This window comes from Typopeltis vanoorti, chromosome 18, assembly GCF_054136105.1.
Source record: "Typopeltis vanoorti isolate ZY-2024b chromosome 18, IOZ_Tvanoo_1.0, whole genome shotgun sequence".
NCBI classification, from domain to species: Eukaryota; Metazoa; Arthropoda; class Arachnida; order Uropygi; family Thelyphonidae; genus Typopeltis; species Typopeltis vanoorti.
The window spans coordinates 39,101,345-39,123,363 of record NC_143566.1 but is presented as its reverse complement, the minus strand read 5'-3'; the positions used below and the strand labels follow the sequence as shown (position 1 = coordinate 39,123,363).

General features: G+C 36.3%; 1 protein-coding gene across 1 annotated transcript in view; it reads left to right on the top strand.

Moving 5' to 3' along the window:
- kis (chromodomain helicase DNA binding protein kismet) overlaps positions 1–22,019 on the top strand; it is a 945,984-nt gene that overhangs the window by 854,895 nt on the left and 69,070 nt on the right. Inside the window, exons 45-46 of the mRNA XM_090408660.1 lie at positions 3,909–4,090; positions 16,720–16,851. Coding sequence (XP_090264786.1) covers positions 3,909–4,090; positions 16,720–16,851 — 314 coding nt within the window. The remainder of the gene's footprint in view (positions 1–3,908; positions 4,091–16,719; positions 16,852–22,019) is intronic.

The following is a 22,019-nucleotide window of genomic DNA, read 5'->3' as shown; positions in this document are numbered from 1 at the left end:
CCACAATGGGAGTAGCTTTATAACAGATGACAGACTGTCATAAGAACCTTTGGTTTACAGATAAAAGCTCTCCTATAAGTTCTAGAAATAGCAGTAGACAACATAGCTCATATGTCACCAAATACACTTCAATACTTGCTGCATATAGCTGTTCTTTGAGGGCTTCCAAATTTTCCATCCTTACCATTGTCTACAGCACCTCATCCTCATACACCTGAGTTTCTTCATCCTGTTAAAAGATAGCAGTGAGTTCAATTTTGCATACACCAGGTTGATTTCTTTTAGCAAAATGGGCACTCATTAGTTGAACAATGCCTTCTGCATCTATCACCTGCATACAGTACAGTTATTCTTTCATGTTCATTATTTTTTTTACTTCTGGCATAACAGTAGAATTCTTTTGAGTTGTCATTAGGATGCAGAGCCAGTCTCTTTTTATACTCAGAATTAGCTTTCTGCATAACACCTGTAACTCCTTAGGTAATGGTATACCTAAGGTAATGAGGGTTAATCAGGTTGGAGTTAGATGGATGAGTAATATCATTAAGCATGAACTTCAGAATAAGCTAATGCTGTAGATGGTATAATAAGGAGAAAGATGATCTGTAACTCATGAACGGTACAGTGGTTAGGCAAGAAAAGTAACCAGCATGGTAAGAAAAGCAAAATCATATGAGAAGAAACTAGTCAAGCAGTCCAAAGAAAATCCCAAAAAGTTCTTTTGCTATGTGGCAAGTAAGAGGAAGAATAACTTCAATGAATGCTGACGGTGACGAAGTGATAGAAGCAGATAAAATAGTTGAGTCACTTTACAAGGATATATCATCCAAGTGAGATTACTGCTGTAACCTATGTGATAGATACAGAGGTGGATGAAGTGGAAGTTCTTAGGTTATTGCAGAATCTCAATGTAAATATAGCTGCGGGATTAAATGAGATATTATTATTATTACGTGACACCTCCAGGGAGTCCAAAGACTCATCAAGGGATGGCACCTACTCTACAGTTCTTTGTCTCCACCAACTAAAATAAACTGCAACTACACCAATGCCCTCTACTGCCCATGACTAGTGTTTTCACAGACAATCACAAACATCCATGTCCATGGTGAGATTCGAACCCACAGCCTTTTGGCTGGAGAGCAGGTATGCTAACCACTCGGCCAACCAGGCCGGCAATATCAGCTCACATTTTGTGGAAATGTGCAAAGGAACTGGCAATGCCTCTGACTAGCCAGTTTATTTTAAGTCTCAGCTCTGGTTCAGTTCTAAGGGAGTGGAAAATGAGCAAAATAATTCCCTTGCATAAAGGGGGATTTCTTAAGACTGTAGTAGCAAATTATAGAAGAGTATCTAAGAAGTGATGTTAAAATTGGTCAAAAAAGAGAATTCAACAATGGGTGGATATGATACTGTATGAGGGGCAACACAGTTTTGTGAAGAGTCAGTCATGCTTTAGTAATTTACTAACTTTTTATAATAGTGACAGCTGAATTGGATAAAGGAAATGGGTACATGATGATTCTGCTAGATTTTGCAAAGGAATTTGACAGAATATCGCAATGAACTGTGTTATGCAAATTAGAACAAATGGAGATGGATATGACACTGGTTATGTGGATAAGAGGGTTGCTTCTGGACAGATAACTAAAATGGTATGTGAAGCAGCAGAATCCAGGCAAAAGCTAATGATGTGTTGCAGGGTGCATTGGTATGACCACTGCTGTTTAATTTGTACATAAATGATTTAGGAAATAACCTGAAAAGAAATATTCTAATGTAAAATTAGGTAGAGTAATAGTGAATCAAGACAACACGGAAAGATTTCAAGATGAATCCAAAGGCTGTCAGTATGGGCAAATGAAAATGAGTGTTAATTTAATGTGGAGAAATGTATAGTTTTGCATTGTTTGATAAACAGATTACAAGCTGTACTCCAGTGAATAAATGAAGCTAGGGATTTATTACTCATAAGATTACTTAACTATTGAAGAACATACTAACAAGTAGAGATAAGGATGGTTATTTCTCTTTATAAGACCTTGATACATCCACATCTTGGTTACTGTGCTCATGTCTAGTCTCCTGGGTTTCTTGAGGATAAGGAAGTGGTGGAGCAGATTCATAGGCAAGCAGCCAAGATGTTGAGTGGTCTGTGGAACATTCACTGTGAAGATTGATTAATTGTGTGTGTGCGCGCACACGCTGCAAGATTGGTTGATAGTTGGGAAGGATAGAATTTGATAAAACCATTTAAGATACTCGAAGGGTTTTATAGTATTGATGAGGGGACCAAGTCCTCCCTGGAAATTGAATAAAAGTGTGATTAGAATGGGCATGAGGACGAGATTTTTTGCTTGGAGAGTTATGAATGAATGGAATGGGCTGCCGAAGTCAATTGTTAGCACTTCGACTGTTAATCTATTCAAGGAAAGGTATGGTAGTTGTGCTGATAGTTTGGGTCTCCCATAATGAGTTTTTGGACTCCATGAAAGAACTCTTATAATAATAAGATTTTCTGTCCTGCTTCTTATAATTTTCATAATTGACATCATCCATATGCACATGGTATTCTGTCCACATTAGTGTTTTCTTACAGATCTCTTGCTTAAGAACATTACACTTCCATTTCATTCCTACCTTATTTATTCTTCAAACTGTAGGGATACATTCCATTATTGCATCATTTAAGTATTTTTTTTTAAATGCTTCCCATGCAGTGTTGTTATCCTTCTCTCCAACAACAGATTCCATGGAACAGAACTCAACATACTCCTCAGTTGGTCTCTATTTCCTGCTTTGTATTTCTGAGCATGTAACCTTTCTGAATGAAATCTTTATCACCTTAGCCACTTCCCAAGTTAATACTGCTTGAGATTATCTAAACTACACATACTTGCCAGTGAATTAGAAACCTTTATACAGTTAGCAAATTGATTTGAGAGCTCCAGTTTCCCTGGCAACCCATTGTTCCTGATGAATATGTTGCATTTTTAAAATTTTTGCAAAGATTTAGCATCATTTTGAAGCTCATGTTGCCTTTTTTGGAGAACTTCCATGAAATTTAAAAAGGCAATAAGAATGAATTCTTTCCAAATACTGTTAGGGTCATTTTTCTCGGATATCAACACATGTAATTTATGAGCTACACAGAAGTGAAATGTATACTTCGTTTTTTTTTTTTTTTAAGTCCATTAAAACCGCCTAACATGCTTGCAGGTCCAGCAGCATGTCAGTGGATTTTTCCTAGATTTGATTGGGCACTTAACTTTAAACACACTTGATACACACACAGTGTGTGTGTGTGTGTGTCTTTTTCTTGTATTTATCTCTGAAAACACTGAGTGATGTTTTTTTGTACTCCTTCTTGTTCTTCATTCTTAACACTTTAAGATTAAAATATGTAAGTTTAAGATTATTGATCATTCAATATAAGCATAAGCACATGCAGTAAGTATAAATATTTTTAAAAAATGTCAAGAATGGCAGCACAAGACTGGTTATATCACAAAACACTGTGATACTGTATGATTGTGAAAATGTGATTGTGCATATGCTGCTAACTGTTTTAACACCTTTTTAGTTCACATTTCCCCACTATGCAAGAATACACACATGCACACACACACACACACTCTGGGACAGCATGTTTGTCTATATCTGTTATCATGGCTGTTGTTATCATTGATTGCTATTCTTTGACATCTCAAAAACTTAAAATTACAACAGTATTTTATTATTAATGTTAATGAAAACAATTTATTTTGTCTTGTCTGTACTACTTCTTAGGTAAAAATATCTGCTATCCACAGGAGAGCAAGCATGTGTATTTGTCAAGCCCTGTGTATTACATTATGTCTGTGAGAATAAATATTTCTGCCTATTAATTTGTTGTGTTTTCTTATTAGGTACAAAGCTGGATGATCATCGATCAGGTAATGGCTCTCTATTAGAACAAGCATCACTTATGCATCATGATTTTAAGAAATGGTTAGACGAACATCCAGAACTAGTCACTTCAAATCCTAATTTGGTAGCAGCTGCTGCTGCTGCAATGGCATTAAATCCCTTGCCTTCATTTACTCCTCATGTAAGTTCAGATGAAATTTTAAAAAATGATTTATAAGGGATGAATGTTACTGAAAGTATTATTGAGTATAAGTTTATTTTAAATATACATACATACAGGTAGTCTTGAAGGCAGTTTCATTATATATATCTTATTTTAGTTATATAGAATTCCTGTACTCTTCTTTAAGGGAGAAGTTAAAACATGAACCACACACACACACACACACACACCCTCCCGAGAATTGGCATCCACCTGCTCATAACCACTCTTAATGTGAAATTTTACTGCTTAGACATCGTAAAAAAAAAGTTACTTGTCTGATCCCAACAAACTTGGCTTATCCTCTTGATAAGCCAAGCAATTTATCCATTATTGATTAATTCCTTAAAAGTTGGACAGATAAGTGCAATAGATTTGCATGCCATAATGATCATTCATTCCAAAGAACTCATAAACATGGCAGGAAACTCATTTGTCTGTTTAAAAATAAATTAGAAAATAAAAGAAAGGACAAAACTCAATGTTTTTTATCATCTTATACTGTAATTTCATATTTGATATTATATGATTATAAAATATTATAAGATATAAAATAATAAAAAAACTAAATTTATATTTGTTTTTGACTTTTGTATTGACAGAAGTTAAATCAAATCATACTGTTAATATTAAGAATCAACTGTAAAGACATGGATGAAAACAACAGAATTTGTTATCCATAACAAAACAAGGGGGGGGGGGATTAGGAAGTGTGGAGAATGAATCAAGGTAAATCAGCATACAGAATTTTAAATACCAATTTTGCAATAAACGCTGTTACTTTCTGGGAGTATGGAAGGGGGTATTCTCATAAATATCCAGTATTTTATAGCCAAGAAAACATGATCTTCTACTAAAGTGATAAATCTAGAAACTCTAGCTGAGATCATTAAACAAAGGACATGATGGAATATTGTATACTGAGAACAAAACATCAAGGATCAGCAAGAACCATACATAATGGGAGATGTATAAAAAAAAAAGAACTAAAAGAGAATGAAATTTAAAAAAAATTAAAACCTAGAATTAACATTTAACTTTTGGAATGTTACCATAGATTAAATTAATCCCACAGCTGAAAACTTAGACAATTTGAACAGCTTGCCTCCAATTACAAAGTGGGAGTGGTGGCAAAGCTGATGTGAACAAATCAACTCTTTTACTGGACAGAGCTTAAAACTGTAAATTAGTGAAATATGGTATGATATACGATATTTGTTTAATTATAAATTATGAAATGTGCATAGATAATAGCTCATTTTGTATTTGAGAATTTAATTCTTTATTAGATATATGAAGATATGAAGAGCCAAAGGCTTCAATTCGGCGACATATAACTTGTTTAAGTTAAGGGATATTACATCCCATATAGTTTCTTATTACATCCCATATAGTTTCTTAGCCGAATAAGAAACTCAAAGAGTTTCATGCCGAATATAGTAGAAACTATATAAATATAAATATATAAATATAAAGTTCGGCGATTCCAAGCGTAAGCAAATACCTGGATACTGCAGCAACTGACCCTAAAGGTAGTGCAAGCTGAGGCAACTCGTGTCAAAGGTGGAGCAAGCTCCGATCACTATTCTTGATATTTACCCATAATGTGAACTTAGCTCCTAAGAGCTGTATTATTGTTCGACATTATGAGAGAAGGTCACTACCCAGACCGGTTTCAACCTTTATTGAGGTCTCATCAGTGAGTAGGCAGACCTAGTTAATAGTTAATATCAAGTTTGTAGCGAACAGAACTTACCACCCTTCTACGAGTTTTGCCATGAGGTGTCCTAATAAATTATTAGATATATGAAGAGCCAAAGGCTTCAATTCGGCGACATATAACTTGTTTAAGTTAAGGGATATTACATCCCATATAGTTTCTTAGCCGAATAAGAAACTCAAAGAGTTTCATGCCGAATATAGTAGAAACTATATAAAGTTCGGCGATTCCAAGCGTAAGCAAATACCTGGATACTGCAGCAACTGACCCTAAAGGTAGTGCAAGCTGAGGCAACTCGTGTCAAAGGTGGAGCAAGCTCCGATCACTATTCTTGATATTTACCCATAATGTGAACTTAGCTCCTAAGAGCTGTATTATTGTTCGACATTATGAGAGAAGGTCACTACCCAGACCGGTTTCAACCTTTATTGAGGTCTCATCAGTGAGTAGGCAGACCTAGTTAATATCAAGTTTGTAGCGAACAGAACTTACCACCCTTCTATGAGTTTTGCCATAAGTTCTGTTCGCTACAAACTTGATATTAACTAGGTCTGCCTACTCACTGATGAGACCTCAATAAAGGTTGAAACCGGTCTGGGTAGTGACCTTCTCTCATAATGTCGAACAATAATACAGCTCTTAGGAGCTAAGTTCACATTATGGGTAAATATCAAGAATAGTGATCGGAGCTTGCTCCACCTTTGACATGAGTTGCCTCAGCTTGCACTACCTTTAGGGTCAGTTGCTGCAGTATCCAGGTATTTGCTTACGCTTGGAATCGCCGAACTTTATATAGTTTCTACTATATTCGGCATGAAACTCTTTGAGTTTCTTATTCGGCTAAGAAACTATATGGGATGTAATATCCCTTAACTTAAACAAGTTATATGTCGCCGAATTGAAGCCTTTGGCTCTTCATATATCTAATAATTTATTAGGACACCTCATGGCAAAACTCGTAGAAGGGTGGTAAGTTCTGTTCGCTACAAACTTGATATTAACTAGGTCTGTCTGCCTACTCACTGATGAATTCCAGAGTTCCAGTTTGTGAAGAGTGTCCGATCCAACGAATCTAGAAGAAAGCTGCATGTTCCAGTCCTGCTGCCAGAAACTTCCAGCCTTGGTGAGAAATTTTTTTTAGTTATTTTTCCTCTCTTTTTGCCTTGTGCCTGCTTGTAGTCTTCCGCCTCTATGTAGTGTAGCAGGAGATTTCTGCAAACGGGGAACGCTTGGCCCTGGTTTAAAGGTCTATCCATTTTTCCGGGACTTAATTCATAGTGAGATATTTTTCTCTCTTCCAAATGACTTCATTCTTGCCGCGAGTGAAGACCCTCGGTATAGAGGCAGGCGTCAACATACCGAAGAGGACTTTAGCGAGAGCTCTCGCCAACATAGTAGGGGCACAAAAGATATTTGGTTTTACCCCTTATGGAGCAGGTAGATACCAGGTAGTTGTGAAAGATATAGAAACCAGGAATAAGTTAATGGCAGATGTAGAATGTGAAGGGAAAATGATCTATCCCTTCGTAGTAGGAAGTCTACTGAAGACACTACGAATAGAAAGGTTCCCTGTAGAATATCTCGAGGAAGGGAGTGAGATAATCAAAAAGGTTTTCTCAAAATGGGGAGACGTACGGGACGTCAAAATCACCAACGATGCCGACTACCCCGACTGGAAGACTGGCGAGGTGGCCTTCCTTATGGAGATGAAGGCTGAGGTCCCCAACTTTGTATTTCTAGGCTCTGCCAGGGTAGTAGTCAACTACCCTGGTGTAAGAAAGCAATGTTTTCGGTGCGGATCACTTGAACATCTAGGTGCAGACTGCCCAAAGAACAAATGCAGGAACTGCATGGCGGCAGGACATGCCCTAGGTCAGTGTGAGGCACCTTGCTTGAAATGTGGAAATACAACCCACAAAGTAGACGTTTGTCCAAACAGGACACAAGCAGAACGAATAGGAGGTGCTATATCGCCAACCGCAGCAGCCACTCCAGTAAATAAACCTGAACCCGAAAAAAAGGACGACATTCTAATTATAGGCAAAACAACAGAGGAGCCTAAAACAACGGAGCCGGAAGACTTTCCAGTCATTCAACCCTCAGCTATCGTGACAGTAACAACAGGAAATCAAGCCGCCACCACGAAAAACTCAGAATGGAAAATAAAGAAAAAAAAGAAACGTAACGCAAGGAAAACTCGCATCGAGACGGAAGAGACCACAGACGTAGAAGAAATGGAAGCTAGCAACAACACAGAAAAAAGACCAATCAGCCCTGAAGAAGGAGAAACGAAGAGAACAAAACCAGATAATACATGCCCAGAAGAAGTATCTGACTCTGAGGAAGAGGAAGAAAGGGAGATCAGAATAGAAAATCAAGAAAAGGCAATATTACCTCAGCCGAGGAATCGGAGGAAGAATCCATCCCCGCCATGGACGCCCAAAGGGTTCTAATGCGTTTAATCCCAGAAGACTCTGAGGTAATCCTCCAAAGGGCAATAGACAAAATAGGAGCACCTATACTCCTCCTCACAGGTCCTGAGACCATAAGCTTAGAATGGGGAGACCTCTATATAGAAAGATTAAGTGAACTAAACCCAGCACAGCTAAAAGGAATCCCTGAATTAAACGAAGAAACGGAAAGGAGTCTGTATAAAGCTCTTCACCAAATAATAAATGGCCGGGAAAAAACAGTAGCTTCTCAAATCTTACAGAAAAATACAACAAAAAAAGAGTTAAGGGCAAACTAAAAACTTGTCCTCCTTTCAGAACCAACTAAATACTTAATTCTATTGTACAACATATTGGTTTCTCTAGCTCACTAAGGAGGGGGTAGACCTGAGAACCCGGGCTGCGAAGGCTTACGTCGAGGCGGTGCAGCTCCTTGTGGGCTGCATCACTCGGGCCGGGTTCTTCCCCCAACTCTCGGTTCTCTGGTTGAAAAAGTCCACCCCAATACGGATCCCGCTATCGCAGTTTTTTTTTTTCTTTTTCAGTTGTAAGGCATAGTTTAAGAATAATCTAAGTTCCAAATTTTAACAAACGTTTTTCATTTTTTTAGGGGTTACGAGAGAACGTCTCCAGACACCTGGATTAATGTAACCTAAAGTTATCTTTTCATAATAAGTGAAGTATAAATTTTAAGTTTTTTTTTTTTTTTTTTTTTTTTTTTTTTTTTTTTTTTTTTTAGAACAGGGGTAAGGAGATTATATTTTACAGACCTTTTAGCCACAACCTCTGGGTTACACAGCTAAACAGGTTGACTGAGGCCTCTTTTTACCTCCTACTATCCTACTCTACCTTTCTTTAACCTCCCCTATTACTACCTGCTGACCCTCAGCAATCTTTATACTCCAAAAGCCGATGATGAAAGACATGAACTCCCATTCTTGCCTACTCACTGATGAGACCTCAATAAAGGTTGAAACCGGTCTGGGTAGTGACCTTCTCTCATAATGTCGAACAATAATACAGCTCTTAGGAGCTAAGTTCACATTATGGGTAAATATCAAGAATAGTGATCGGAGCTTGCTCCACCTTTGACACGAGTTGCCTCAGCTTGCACTACCTTTAGGGTCAGTTGCTGCAGTATCCAGGTATTTGCTTACGCTTGGAATCGCCAAACTTTATATAGTTTCTACTATATTCGGCATGAAGCTCTTTGAGTTTCTTATTCGGCTAAGAAACTATATGGGATATAATATCCCTTAACTTAAACAAGTTAATTCTTTATGGTTAAAGAATTAAATTCTCAAATACAAAATCAATATGGTTAAACATTCTGAATTGTTTGTTGATAACTATACTGGTTTTGATTTCTTTCCTAATGAAAACCAAGCAGTTTAGATGCATAATTTTGATATGTTTAACATATATATACATACATACATACATACAGTAAAACCCCTTTTTTACACTTTCCAGTGGACTGATGGAAAAAAGTGTAAATAGCAGGAAATATAAAAAACATCAAAAAAGGCTAAAAGATGACTTACTGCTAGTATGTGACTCTACATACTAGATTACAAAATTTAATAACTGAAAATAAATGAATTTTCAATTACTTACCTATTTAAAAAAATCTTTAATTGTTGATTGTTTTTGCTTTTTCTGCACTCTTATAAGTTCCACCTGCCTCTCCACAGTGTATAAGGCATTAAATGCCCCATCATCTCCTGATGCACTTGCAATATATCGCCTCAAAACAGAGATGGCTTCCATTGTCCATCATCAGCCTGGCTGGCAGAGTGGTTAGTGTATCCGCTCTCCAGCCAAAAGGCTGTGGGTTCGACTTCCGCCGTGGGCATGGATGTTTGTGATTGTTTGTGGAAATGCTAGTTGTGGTAATCGGCGGTAGATGGCGTTGGTGGAGTTGCGGTCGGTTGGTGGATTGAGTGGAGTTGTAGAGCAGGTGCCCTCCCTCGATGAGTCTTTGGACTCCCTAGAGGTGTGTAATAATAATAATTGCTTCTTTACTAGTAGGGATGGTAGGTTCTTGATTACAGTCTTCAACCACTTCTTCACCAAGGTGGTTGGAAAGGATGTCTTCTATACTTGGTACCATTGATGCGATCACACCAGGCTCTTTCATGCTGCAAAGTGCAAAATGTATTCTTTCTCCTTGTTTGACCAGAGATAACATTATTATAGGTATAATTTCTGTGAAAACTCCCATGTTACTCCTCTTAAAAACTATTATTTTTATGGCTATTATGCCTGCTTTTGTTCAGGAGTGCCCCTTTTTTAATGGCATTGGCTTTTTACTCAAAAATTCTTAGGGCATTACAGATGTATTTTGGAGACAAATATATACAGAATAATAGAGGAAGAAAATTCACACATACCTTTTTGAATGTTGTTGGTTGCCTTCTTTCTGTGATGTGCATACTTCTGCTGTTAGGATGTTAAAAGGGAAGGGGGTTAAGGCAGTGTGGGAGAATTAATTTGAAAAAACCCAGATATTTTTAATATAATATATGCATATATTTTTATTTTTAAGGGTGCTTTTTTGGAGGGGGGGAAGAGATGAAAGAGGGGTACTGAAAATAGATTTTTTTTTTTTTTTTTTTTTTTTTTTTAAGGAAGGGGAAGGGTTTGTGGGAAAAGAGGCCAGGGAGAGGGTTAACAGGGTGTGAGCCGTTTTGACCGTGTGTCGTCGTCGGAACTGATGGGGGTAAGTGAATGCTATGTCATGTTGGCTTGGTGTTTCTGCCTTTGAAGTGCTTGTGTTATGGAGCTTCCAACACTCGGAGATTATGTAGGGGGAAGTGTTGGAAGCTCCATAATATAAAAATTAGGTCACAACTCCATCCAATAGGCAATAACACAAGCACTTCAAAGACAGAAACACCAAGCCGACATAACACATCATCCACTTCCCCCATGAGCAATATGTGATAGAACTTGCTCTAAAGTATATCAGATTGCATCGCTATGAAAGGTGCATAATATATTCAGACTCAAAAGTTATCTTCAAGCAATAAGAAGTCTAGAGCTACAAAAGCATCCTGTGCTTTCTCAAATCCAATTCTTCAACTTTCTGTTATGCATTGTTACGTCGTTGTTTCCCTATATATTTTACCTCTATTGTTCTCCTTGTACCTACTGAGATCTGGCTTCTAAACTGACTTTCTGGGGCCGTTTCTCTCTTCGAGCTCTGATGAAATTTATTTGTTAATGCTGCACCAGTCAGAACTATAGGATAGAAATTCTTATCTGAAGAAACTTTCCCAGAATTCAAGTAATACCTTATATAGATTAAGTAGTTAGGTAGATTGAGTTCTCAGTATACAGTCATGGCCTTGACAATCTTAAATTCCCCTTCTTTCCTCTAAAACATAGGTTCGATATTTTTGTGAGTGGTAAAATTCAATCTCTTACTCAGACAAACTCAGGTATACATGGGAAACATATCTATTATTCATCTAAGAACATTACAATTTAAACAACACATGTAATCAAGCAAATCAAGGTTAATACTAAAAACAAGTAAAGCAGGGTAATAATAAACAAACAGACAGGCTATCCAAACACTCTCATGAGAATCTTATGTTCATCTATATTACAAACATGGATGTTGTTGTTAAACTAGATTACTGCTACTAACAACCTATACACATTAAACTTGGTCTAGACAACTTATGAACGTAGACTACCAGTCCAATTCGACTAACATAACACAGGAAATTGTCTCAAGAATTTCTCTCTCTTCTTTTCTAAACTCTGTCCAATTCACACCTTCATCACCAATAGATAACACATTAAAAGGAAGATTTATACATTACCACCTTGTTAGATGATTCCTCGATCCTTCCGTCTGTTCTTTGCTATAGATTGTCCCTCAGTACGATGGATTATCGCCACGTGGGAGTCACGTGCGTGTCCCGAATTCGCCACTTGTTTCTTCTGTGCTTACAAACTTTTTGCGTTGCCCCTTTCTAACACGATATACCTTCAAAGGAATCCTTTGCTGCTTTCTCATCAGTTAGAACCACACCGATGGTCTAAAACTCGAACACTGGCATCATCTCATGCTATACTTTCTTCGATTTGCATTGCTCAGCAACAGGAAACACACTGTCGCTTTGCCGTGTTCACACATCTTGTCTGGTATCAGGCATGCTGATCTGCTCGGGAACTTCGAGCAGGAGACCCACGGGGAGGACACACGTGACCGGGGAACACCACAGGAACCAGGAGAAAAACATAAAAGGAAGCTGAAAAGGTAGTCCCTCTCAACAAAGTGAATCCGTTTTAAACTCCATTATAGCGCCCCGCACTCCAAACTTGTCTACGACGCTCTCCCATTTGCTGTCTCTGAATGACGTCACCTCCTTGCTGTACACGCATCGCTTTTTTGTGGGGAACGCAAATTTCTTGCACCTTCCACGAATGCCTGCTCATCACTCGTTACGTCATCTTTGGTGGTCAAACTGCAACCTTTGAACTTTTGTTCGCATGATGATACGCGACTATATGTGGCATATTTTAACATTGATGTTTTTGACAAATTAAGATTCCATCTATTTTAGACAATAACCTTAAACATAGTACAATTTAATATTTATTTCCTTCTTCGATTTCATTTTAATTTAAGATTCAACCTCTTCTTCTATATTTAATTCCTTTTTAAGCAAAATTAATATCTGCATCTTCACATATTATGTTTGTTTTGCCAAGAGTAGTGTGCTTTTGCTTGATATTGTTCTTCTTGTTAAATCTTGAATGGAGCAGTTCTATTCTTGATAGAGCCATCATTCAAGATCTAACAGCATCTTTTGTAGCGATGCAATCTTATATGCTTTAGTGCAAGTTCTATCACACTAAAGGCTGCAGATACTGCAGCTAGGTCAGCACGCTTTTCGAACTTCCACCATCTCTCTTTCCATTACATTCACTATTGACAAATTATCAGACACAAACTTCTGGCTTATTGGAAATCATCATTTAATAGAGAGACTAATAATACACTATACCAAATTAAGTCTGAATTTAATTATGGCAGTCTATGTTGTGAGAGGTTTGAACAGAGGAAGTTGCACTTGCTTGGCTCCACGTAGGTCATGGTTATCTCGCCTCCTTCCTTCTGATGTGCGATAATATGCCTGTGTGTGATTTTAACTAACTGTCCTTATTTCACGAATGAGCGTAGTTATTATTTAAGTCATATTCATAATCTGTCTGAGCCATATATATTCTCAGGCTCATTTTATCAGACTCGTCAGATGTTTAGTTTTACATTTTTAAAAACAGTGAACATCTTTTACTGTATATAGATCATTTACACTATTTTTATTCATAGAGTTTTCTTTCTTGTATATATCCTTTTAATACCTTGTGTTTTTATTTAATTTTTATGAACTTTTTTTACACTTTTTCATTGATCATTTTACAACTGCTTTTTATCCATTCTTATATACTTGTTTCCATACACCTTTCTTTTTAGAAATGCATTTATATACATTTATATCTATATCCGTTTATTTCATATTTTACTGTTTTTTATCTTGTATACTGCTCTGATCATTTACTAGTGCTGCGTGATCACAAGCATCCATGATAAAACCAAAAGCAATCCAAACTCTTTCTTGCATAATGCAATCCATATAGATGATGAATAAGATCAAACCATCTTTCTGTAATTCCTTCAATTCTAACTACCGATTTAAATTGAAATATAGACAGTGTATTACTGTATATAATGTTAATTTACTTCATAGAACTGTTGGATTTTAGAAAGCTTTTCTTGGGTCACCTTGTTTTATGCCTTTTTCAGATCTACAGAACTTAAGTACACATCCTTGTTATATTCCTATGATTTCTCAGTTATTTTCCATAAAGTTGAAAATCTGAACATCTGACAGTTTCTATTTGGTCTCAACCCAGCTTGTTCTTCCCCAAGTTTTTCTTCCATACAATACATTGAAGAACAGCACATTCAGCTTTATTCCCCTTTGTATAGATGGGAGCTATACTTTAATCACCTGAAATTCAACATTCTCACTAAGCCCTCCAAATTATGCAGTGTGGCCACTGCAAAACTTTTATACCTCCATATTTGAGCATTTCTTGTGAAATATTGTCCACTTACTGCCTTTCCACATTTCAGGCTTTCGTTTGTTTTTTCTATTTCAAGTATTGATATGTACTCCTGTTTACATTCCTCTTGAATATTTTAGACACTTTTTATCATGCCATGTTTCATTTAACAGTCTTTCAAAACATTTACTCCAAACATCTAAAATCAAGTTTTTCTGTATGGTGGAAGAATCTGTCATGGTACTGGTCCTTTCATTCTTCCTTTTTTGCTCTATTTCTCCTACTCTTTTCTACTATTTTTGTCTTCCAGACTGCCATCACTAGGATCCATTGTACTTCCACTGTGTTTGCTATGCAGTGAAGTCCATAATCATTGGAAAGTGGGGGAGGGATCCTGGTAGTCTTACATTACTTTAGGCAGTTGGTTCAGGGTGGCCCATTCAGGATCAGTCAGCTAGCTGGCTTACCTGCAAGGGTAACTGGTGTTGCAGTAATTGTCCTACCCTATGATCTTGAAGGGTTAAAGTCTTGCTGTATGCTAGTATAGTGTCCAGAGTAGCCCTGGCATTCCACTCTCAAGCACGATCATTGCTTGCCAATTAGAGGGCAGCCAGGTGTGGCTCCGTGGTAGATGAGAGAGCTATGTCACTAAAAAAAAATCAGTGAAGCATGACTTGTTCATCCTCATCTGTTTCAGGGGGACTCCTAACATTGTCCCCACCAAGTAGTGATACTGTAGGTACATTGCTTGATAACAGAAGTAAGCGATGAAAGACATGATACTAGTATGAAGGCACCAGTTTTTCTCATCATCAAAGCAACAAGTGAAAAGTCGATAAGGAAATGTTAGTCTTTATTCAAAAAGAATTAGAAGAACTCTCCCAAAACAGTTAAGAAACCACGTTCTAGTGACATCCATTCTGAAAAACTACTGAGAGCAACATCAATGGGTAGAATACCAATCAGAGTAACACTTTATAAAACACAATGGATGGGATCTCTTTGATGTTCTTGATGAGGATATATATTCAGAGCTTAGAGATCAGGAAGTAGAGTTTCATTATGAACTCCCCTTCATGTGAAGCACCTGTTCGTAGTGGAGAGGACCTCCCAGTAATGATACTGGTCTTTTTCTTTGTGTTTCTTCTCTCTATTTCTCATTGGTGAATGGTGTCTTTTTTATTATTATTGTCCTATCTTCCATACTACTATCACTGGGATCCAATACCTTGCCACTATGTTTGCTTTGCAACTTGACCTTTCCAGGTTAGTGGACTTGCCTGGAAAGGTCAAGTCTGCTGCAATAAGTCTCCTTCCCCATGGTCCAGTGACAGTACCCAAGGCTTGCTGTGGTGCTCATATAGCATCTAGGGTAAACCTGACATTCCACTCCTGATCACAGTCATTGTTTTTTTCCAGAGAGTGGGCATCCATGGGTAGCTCTGTGGTAGGTGGGTGGGAATCTCTGATGCTGAACAAAAAATCCACTTGGGCATGAATCCTTCATCCTCATTTGTTTTATAGGTGTGAACAGAGTCCCAACTAAGTAATGATACTATTGATTCATCTTTTGATAACAGAAGTGTGATACCAGTATAAATGCACCAGTTTTTCTAATCATTCGTACAACAGGTGAAAAGCCAGTAGGGAAATGTCACCCTTTCTTCAGACGGGTTTAGAAGGGTTGGAAGATTTTCTCAAAACAGTTAAGAAACTATGTTCTGGCAATGTCCTCATAATAACATAATGTCAACAACATTCAGAGCAACTTCATTGTGTGGAATACTAATAACAGTTACACTCCATAAAACACTCAATTCCTGTAGAAGAGTGATCTCAGAATGGAATCTATTAGATGTTCCTGATGAAGAGATATGTCCAGAGCTGAAAGATCAGAGGATGACAGGAGGCACATCCTGATTTGTAGGGATGGTCACCTTATTCCAACCAGAAACATCATTCTTGCGTTTGATACTCCTAAGCCTCCTACATCTGTTAAAGCAGGACATTTCAATTGTCCTGTTAAACTGTACATTCATAATATACTAAGATGCTACAAATGCCAAAAATATGGACATGCCCAAACTGCCTGTCAACCCAAGATGAGAGAGCTGATCTTGTCTAAGATCAAGATGTTATAAAAAGGTAAGGGAAGATTGCTTTACAATTTAGATTGTTAAAAAGGAATGTGGCATGACTCAAATTATTAAGAATCCTGTAATGAATAAATGATGGAACTTTACTAGAAACCTTGTCTAGTAGAATAGGATTTCAGTGGCATATCATATGATTTGTATTTTTGTATGTCTTTATCCATATGTCATCTGTTGCTTTCTTCTTCTTCCTATCAGACTGAACTTCTGGAGCTACCAGAAGGGCGAAGAAGAGGCAGGAGACCTAGAATTGATCCATCAAAATTAAATTTTGAGAAACTCACTGGTGAAGAAAATGTATCTGTAATCAATAGGCTTACTGGAAAAAAGGTGACCACTTTTGTATTCCATTTGCAATATAAACTAGGATTTCATTTATAAATTTGTAAGGACCCATTAAGATTGATGGGCATCCTGCCTCTTTTCAAAAATATTTAATGTGCATAATGTTTATATTTTTTCTCCATTTTTTAATTTATGTATTTTATTTAATTTCTACATTGTCTGTAGTTTGTTGTTTGTGAAGTCACATAGCATTCTCTTCAAATCAATTTAAGCTTTTTTTTTTTTTCCCCTCCCACAAAGACATTGAAGCCCCTGGATTTTTTCCCCTTAATTATTCTTTTGTTTGGTTCCATCCAGCTATACACTTATGATACTACAAATTATTTTTTTTTTAAATCTTTGTTACCATTTTGTATATATTTATCTTAGCAAAAAAAAAATTTAATTGCAGAAACTTTGTCACCAATCATATGTATTTGCTTTTTTATTTGTTAAAATATTAGTTTTTTTTTAAAGGTGGTATTTTTACCAATAAATAAGATCAGTAATGCAATTATTGCAGAAATAGGGAGAGATGCATATCATAATTGTATTATGCAAAAGTGGTATCATTTGTTATCACGGTACTTGTAGAGCATTTTTCTGCATATGCACTGTGGACGTAATTTTGCTTTGTCATTATATTCAAGTTGAAATGACATATCAAATTTTACTATTCCATCTAGCTGGTGTAGAGGCAGTTATATCAGTATGAGTTATTCTACCATCCAGTTGAATAAAATTGAGCCATTTAGACATACTATTGTGTATATCATAAATTGCAAATTTTATTAAATTTCACCCAGTTGGAGCAGTTGTTTCAGCATATAATTGAAATACCAAATTTCAATAACATCCATCAAGCAATCTTAAAAATACCATGTGTCATTTGTGTCTTTTTTATGGATTAAAATTGTGCATCCAGTTTCACCAGTATAAGGTAAGTTATAGGTGCAGTATTTGGTATATTCCCAGTGGGCTGGAGGGGAAAGGGGGGGGGCATATTCAACTCCTTGGAGAAGTTGAATATGTTTTTAAATCTTCTAGGTTGTTTAAAAGGTTGTAAGGTGTAGCATTCTATTTATTTTATCCAACAACCCTTTGATGTATGGAATAGTTATGATTTTACTATAATAATTTTTAAGGCATAGCTTTATGAAGAATTTTACTGGTAGTATTTTTGCTATATCGATTCTTTATAAACATATTGCTAATAATTTGTAATTCTTGCTCAAGAACTTGCTCATTACAGCAGATTGTTATAGCTCTGTTTTTGAGGGTGTTAATGATTCAATTTTATTGTGGAGGGTAATTGTGGTAAGCATTAGCATGTATTTATTGGCCAGTATATGTGGGCTTGAAGTAGACAGTGAAGGATAGATTGCCTAAGGGAAAATGTGTGACCAGTGTATCCAGGAAAGGAAGTGAAATTTGATTTTCAATTGCATGGGAAACTGTATGTGTTCATGTTGTTTTTCAGATTTAAAGTTTGTCAGCTTGAAAGGCCAGATAATGGAAACATCGTCAACATACCTAAGCCAAATTGTAGGTTTTGGAGTAAAGGAATCTAGAGTACATTGCTCAAAAGTTTCCATATAAAAGTTAGCAGTAGGGAGGGATAGTAGTGAGACCATGGCTGTACCTTCTTTTTTGTAGGTAAAAATTATTTTGCCACACAAAGTAACCAGAACGTAGTATGTGGAGAAGAGAGCCTTAATTCAGGCGGAAATTGGTTTTGTAAAAAAAGAATTGTGTCGTTGTGAAAAGGGCAGAAACATCAAAACTAATAAATAAATCATCTTTGCCAAATGGTATGTTTATAAATTTGTGTATTCCTTTCTTTTATAGAAAGAAAGGATTATCAGAACAGGTGTTTGCTCTGCCCAGCTACAGGAAAAAATCCAGAGGAAGATCAAGATCTAGGTAGACTGATGCAATTAATGCAAGGCTATGCAAGACCAAACCAGCAGTATTGGAAACCAAACAAATGATAACAGATTAATTTGGGGAAAAGAAAAAAAAATTGATAGGAAACTAGTAAGGAAATCTTTATAGATAACAGGGAATATGAAAATTATGTAGTCCATCATAGTATCCTGTATATTCCTTGAGGATACACATCAGGAGTTGCTGATAGTAAAAAGTAACCTGTTTTCACTAAAATCAGAGGTTTTTTTGGCATTTCATTTATTAAAAGTACAAGAAAAAGAAATTGGTGTATTTTTCATTACTTGACTTCAAAATCTTCATGGAGAGCGAAGTTTTATCACATGATGCCCACGCTATACCTATCGTACTTTAATTCATTCATGGACTCCCAAGAGAGATACCCTGTAGTGGTGGACAGGATTTCTTAGTGAAAATACTAGCCCATTTCATTCTTCATCTTTTCTATACTTTTTCTTCCCATATTCTTGTTCTACTTCTGACAACTCTTTTTTGTTACTTGTCCTACACACTATTAAACTAGGATCCAGTGCCATGCCCACTGGATCCACAAATGTCCACTAGCTCCACTTGGAAAAGGATATTATAATACTAATTAATGATGGAAGTCACTTATGTAAAAATTGCTTATTTGTAGAATTTTCAGCTATGTTTCATAGCCATTTTCAATATATTATAGGAAGAAAATCATGAAAAAGAGAGAACAACAATTAAATTGAAAGCGCATGATATTATATGTGCCATCAACTGCAGAAGAATAATTCCATCTGCATTAATAAATATCAAGAAATAAATTTAAACAGGTAATTAATTACAGTCTGCATGGTTAGCCTAGTGGCTGTGTGCTTCGCAACCATATGCCTGGGGAAGGAGTGTCCTATGTTCGATTCCCATTGGAGATGTGAGGAGCTGAAGGATCTTCCTCAGCCATAGCCAAGTTAGCCAGTCTTGGGCATGGACAGTAGGGTTTTTTCCCCAGTTTATCCTGGGTTTTTCATCCCGCAAAGCAGGCAAACCGGCCTTCAGAACTCAACACTACGGACATAGGATATATCGGGGCGTAGGGCTTGACTACCTTATCCTGTGAAAAGTTTGAGGTCCGTTGATTAATAAACCCTCAACACCGCAAGGTAAAAGGAAGATGAGATGAGATTAATTACAATTTATGAAACACATGAATAGCAAGTATTAGTTAGGATAAGTTTTCAAAATTATGAAAGTTTAAGGCAATCGTTTTTATTAATGTTAGGTTTGTGAATGTGTGTTTCACATCTTCTTTTGTACAGTCTTTCCAGAAGAAAATAGCTTTTATGTAATTATTTGGTATTATTCCACTGAATTCTGTGTTTTATAGATAAAGCATGGCTTGCTGAACCAGATTTATTGGGCTCCTTAAATGAAATATATTTGTGATGTTCAAGACGAATTTGTGCACAACAACTAGTCTGTCCATAATAACATAAGCACAAGAGCAGGGGATTCTGTAAACTCCACGATAAGAAAGTGATATTTGTATTTTGGTGAGATAAGGAAGATGTTTAGTTTATGTGCTGGATGAAATGAGACTTGTAGGTCAATCTGGCAAAGAAGTCTTGCTATTTTTTCTGAAAGTCCTTTAACATATGGGTGACAAATTCTTGAAATTTTTTCTTGTGAAGGATCAAGACAAAGGCCATAATTATTTATTATTTTATCAATAGTTTTTATATTATATTTAGGTTAGAGTTAAACGTAATTCTACCCTAAACCATAGATTTAGTATAGATACGTTGATAATGTTCTACTGTATGGAACTCCTAGTCTGGTCTTCATGAATTTCTTGAAAAAAATTAATTCAGTAAACCCAATTATTAAATTTACCTTAGAAGTAGAAGATAACAACTGTCTTCCTTTTCTGGATATTCTCAGAAAACCAACTCATACTGGCAAATTCATTGATTCTAACTCAAAGCATCCCCATTTGTCAGAAATATGGTGTAGTCAAATCTCTAGATGATAGAACATATATAAAATATGTTCAACAGATTCTCTTCTCAAGGAACTGTCAATTATCGGAGCTTTAGCAAGATGGGTATAGCTGAGCTATACCCATCTTGCTGAAGCAGCAGCCATATCAGTGTATCTTTTTTTCTGTTTTGATTTAAAAATTGAGACATATGTAAAAGAAGACATTATAATACTAATTAATGAAGGAAGTCACTTGCATAAAAATTGGTTATTTGTAGAATTTTTGGCTATCTTTTCATAGCCTACATTATCAACCTTGTCAGAAATATGGTGTAGTCAAATCTCTAGTTGACAAAGTACATAAAATGTTCAACATATTAACTTTTACTCTAATGGTTATAATACAAAAACTATTGATAAAATAATCAATTATTATGGTCTTCACCTTAGCCCTCCAAGAAGTTTCCAGAATTTGTCTTTCATATATTAAAGGAATTTTAGAAAAAATAGCAAGACTTTTTTGCTATATACCTGTAAATCACTTTCTCTCCAGTTTGTAAACTAAATGCCTTCCTTATCCCTCTCTCTCCAAAAAACAAATATCCTCCTATTTCTTATACCGGAGTTTACAGAATTCCCTGCTGTTATGGACAGACTGGTCGTTGTGCAGAAATTTGTCTTGAAGAACATCAAAAATATATTTCACTTAAGGAGCTCAATAAATCCAGTTTAGCAAGTCACGCCTTATCTATAGAACACAGAATTCAATGGAATAATACCAAATCATTACATAAAAGCTATTTTCTTCTGGAAAGATTGTACAAACAAAGATGTGAAGCACACATTCACAATCCTAACCTTAACAAAAACGATTGCCTTAAACTTTCCTAATTTTGAAATGTTATCCTATAATACTCACCATTCATGCGTATCATAAATTGTAATTACCGTATTTGCCAGCGTATATAACACACATTTTTTTCTTTGAAAATAGATCTGAAAAACAGGGTGCATCTTATACGCCGATACTCAGTTTTTTTACTACTTTTATTTCTGGAAATTTTCTCTGTTCTGAGTTACGCAATTTCTTTCTTGCTTCCTTGAGGTGTGTGAGAGCATTCCAGTTATATAGAGTTCAGTGGATGCGTTGTCATCGACGATCACATCTGTGTTCCTGTTCGTTTAAACTTTCCAATTGTTGTCGCGGTTGTTGTGAACGGTGATAAATTTCTGCCGTTAAAATTTCTCTAAATTATGGCTGAAAAACATCGGAATTGTTA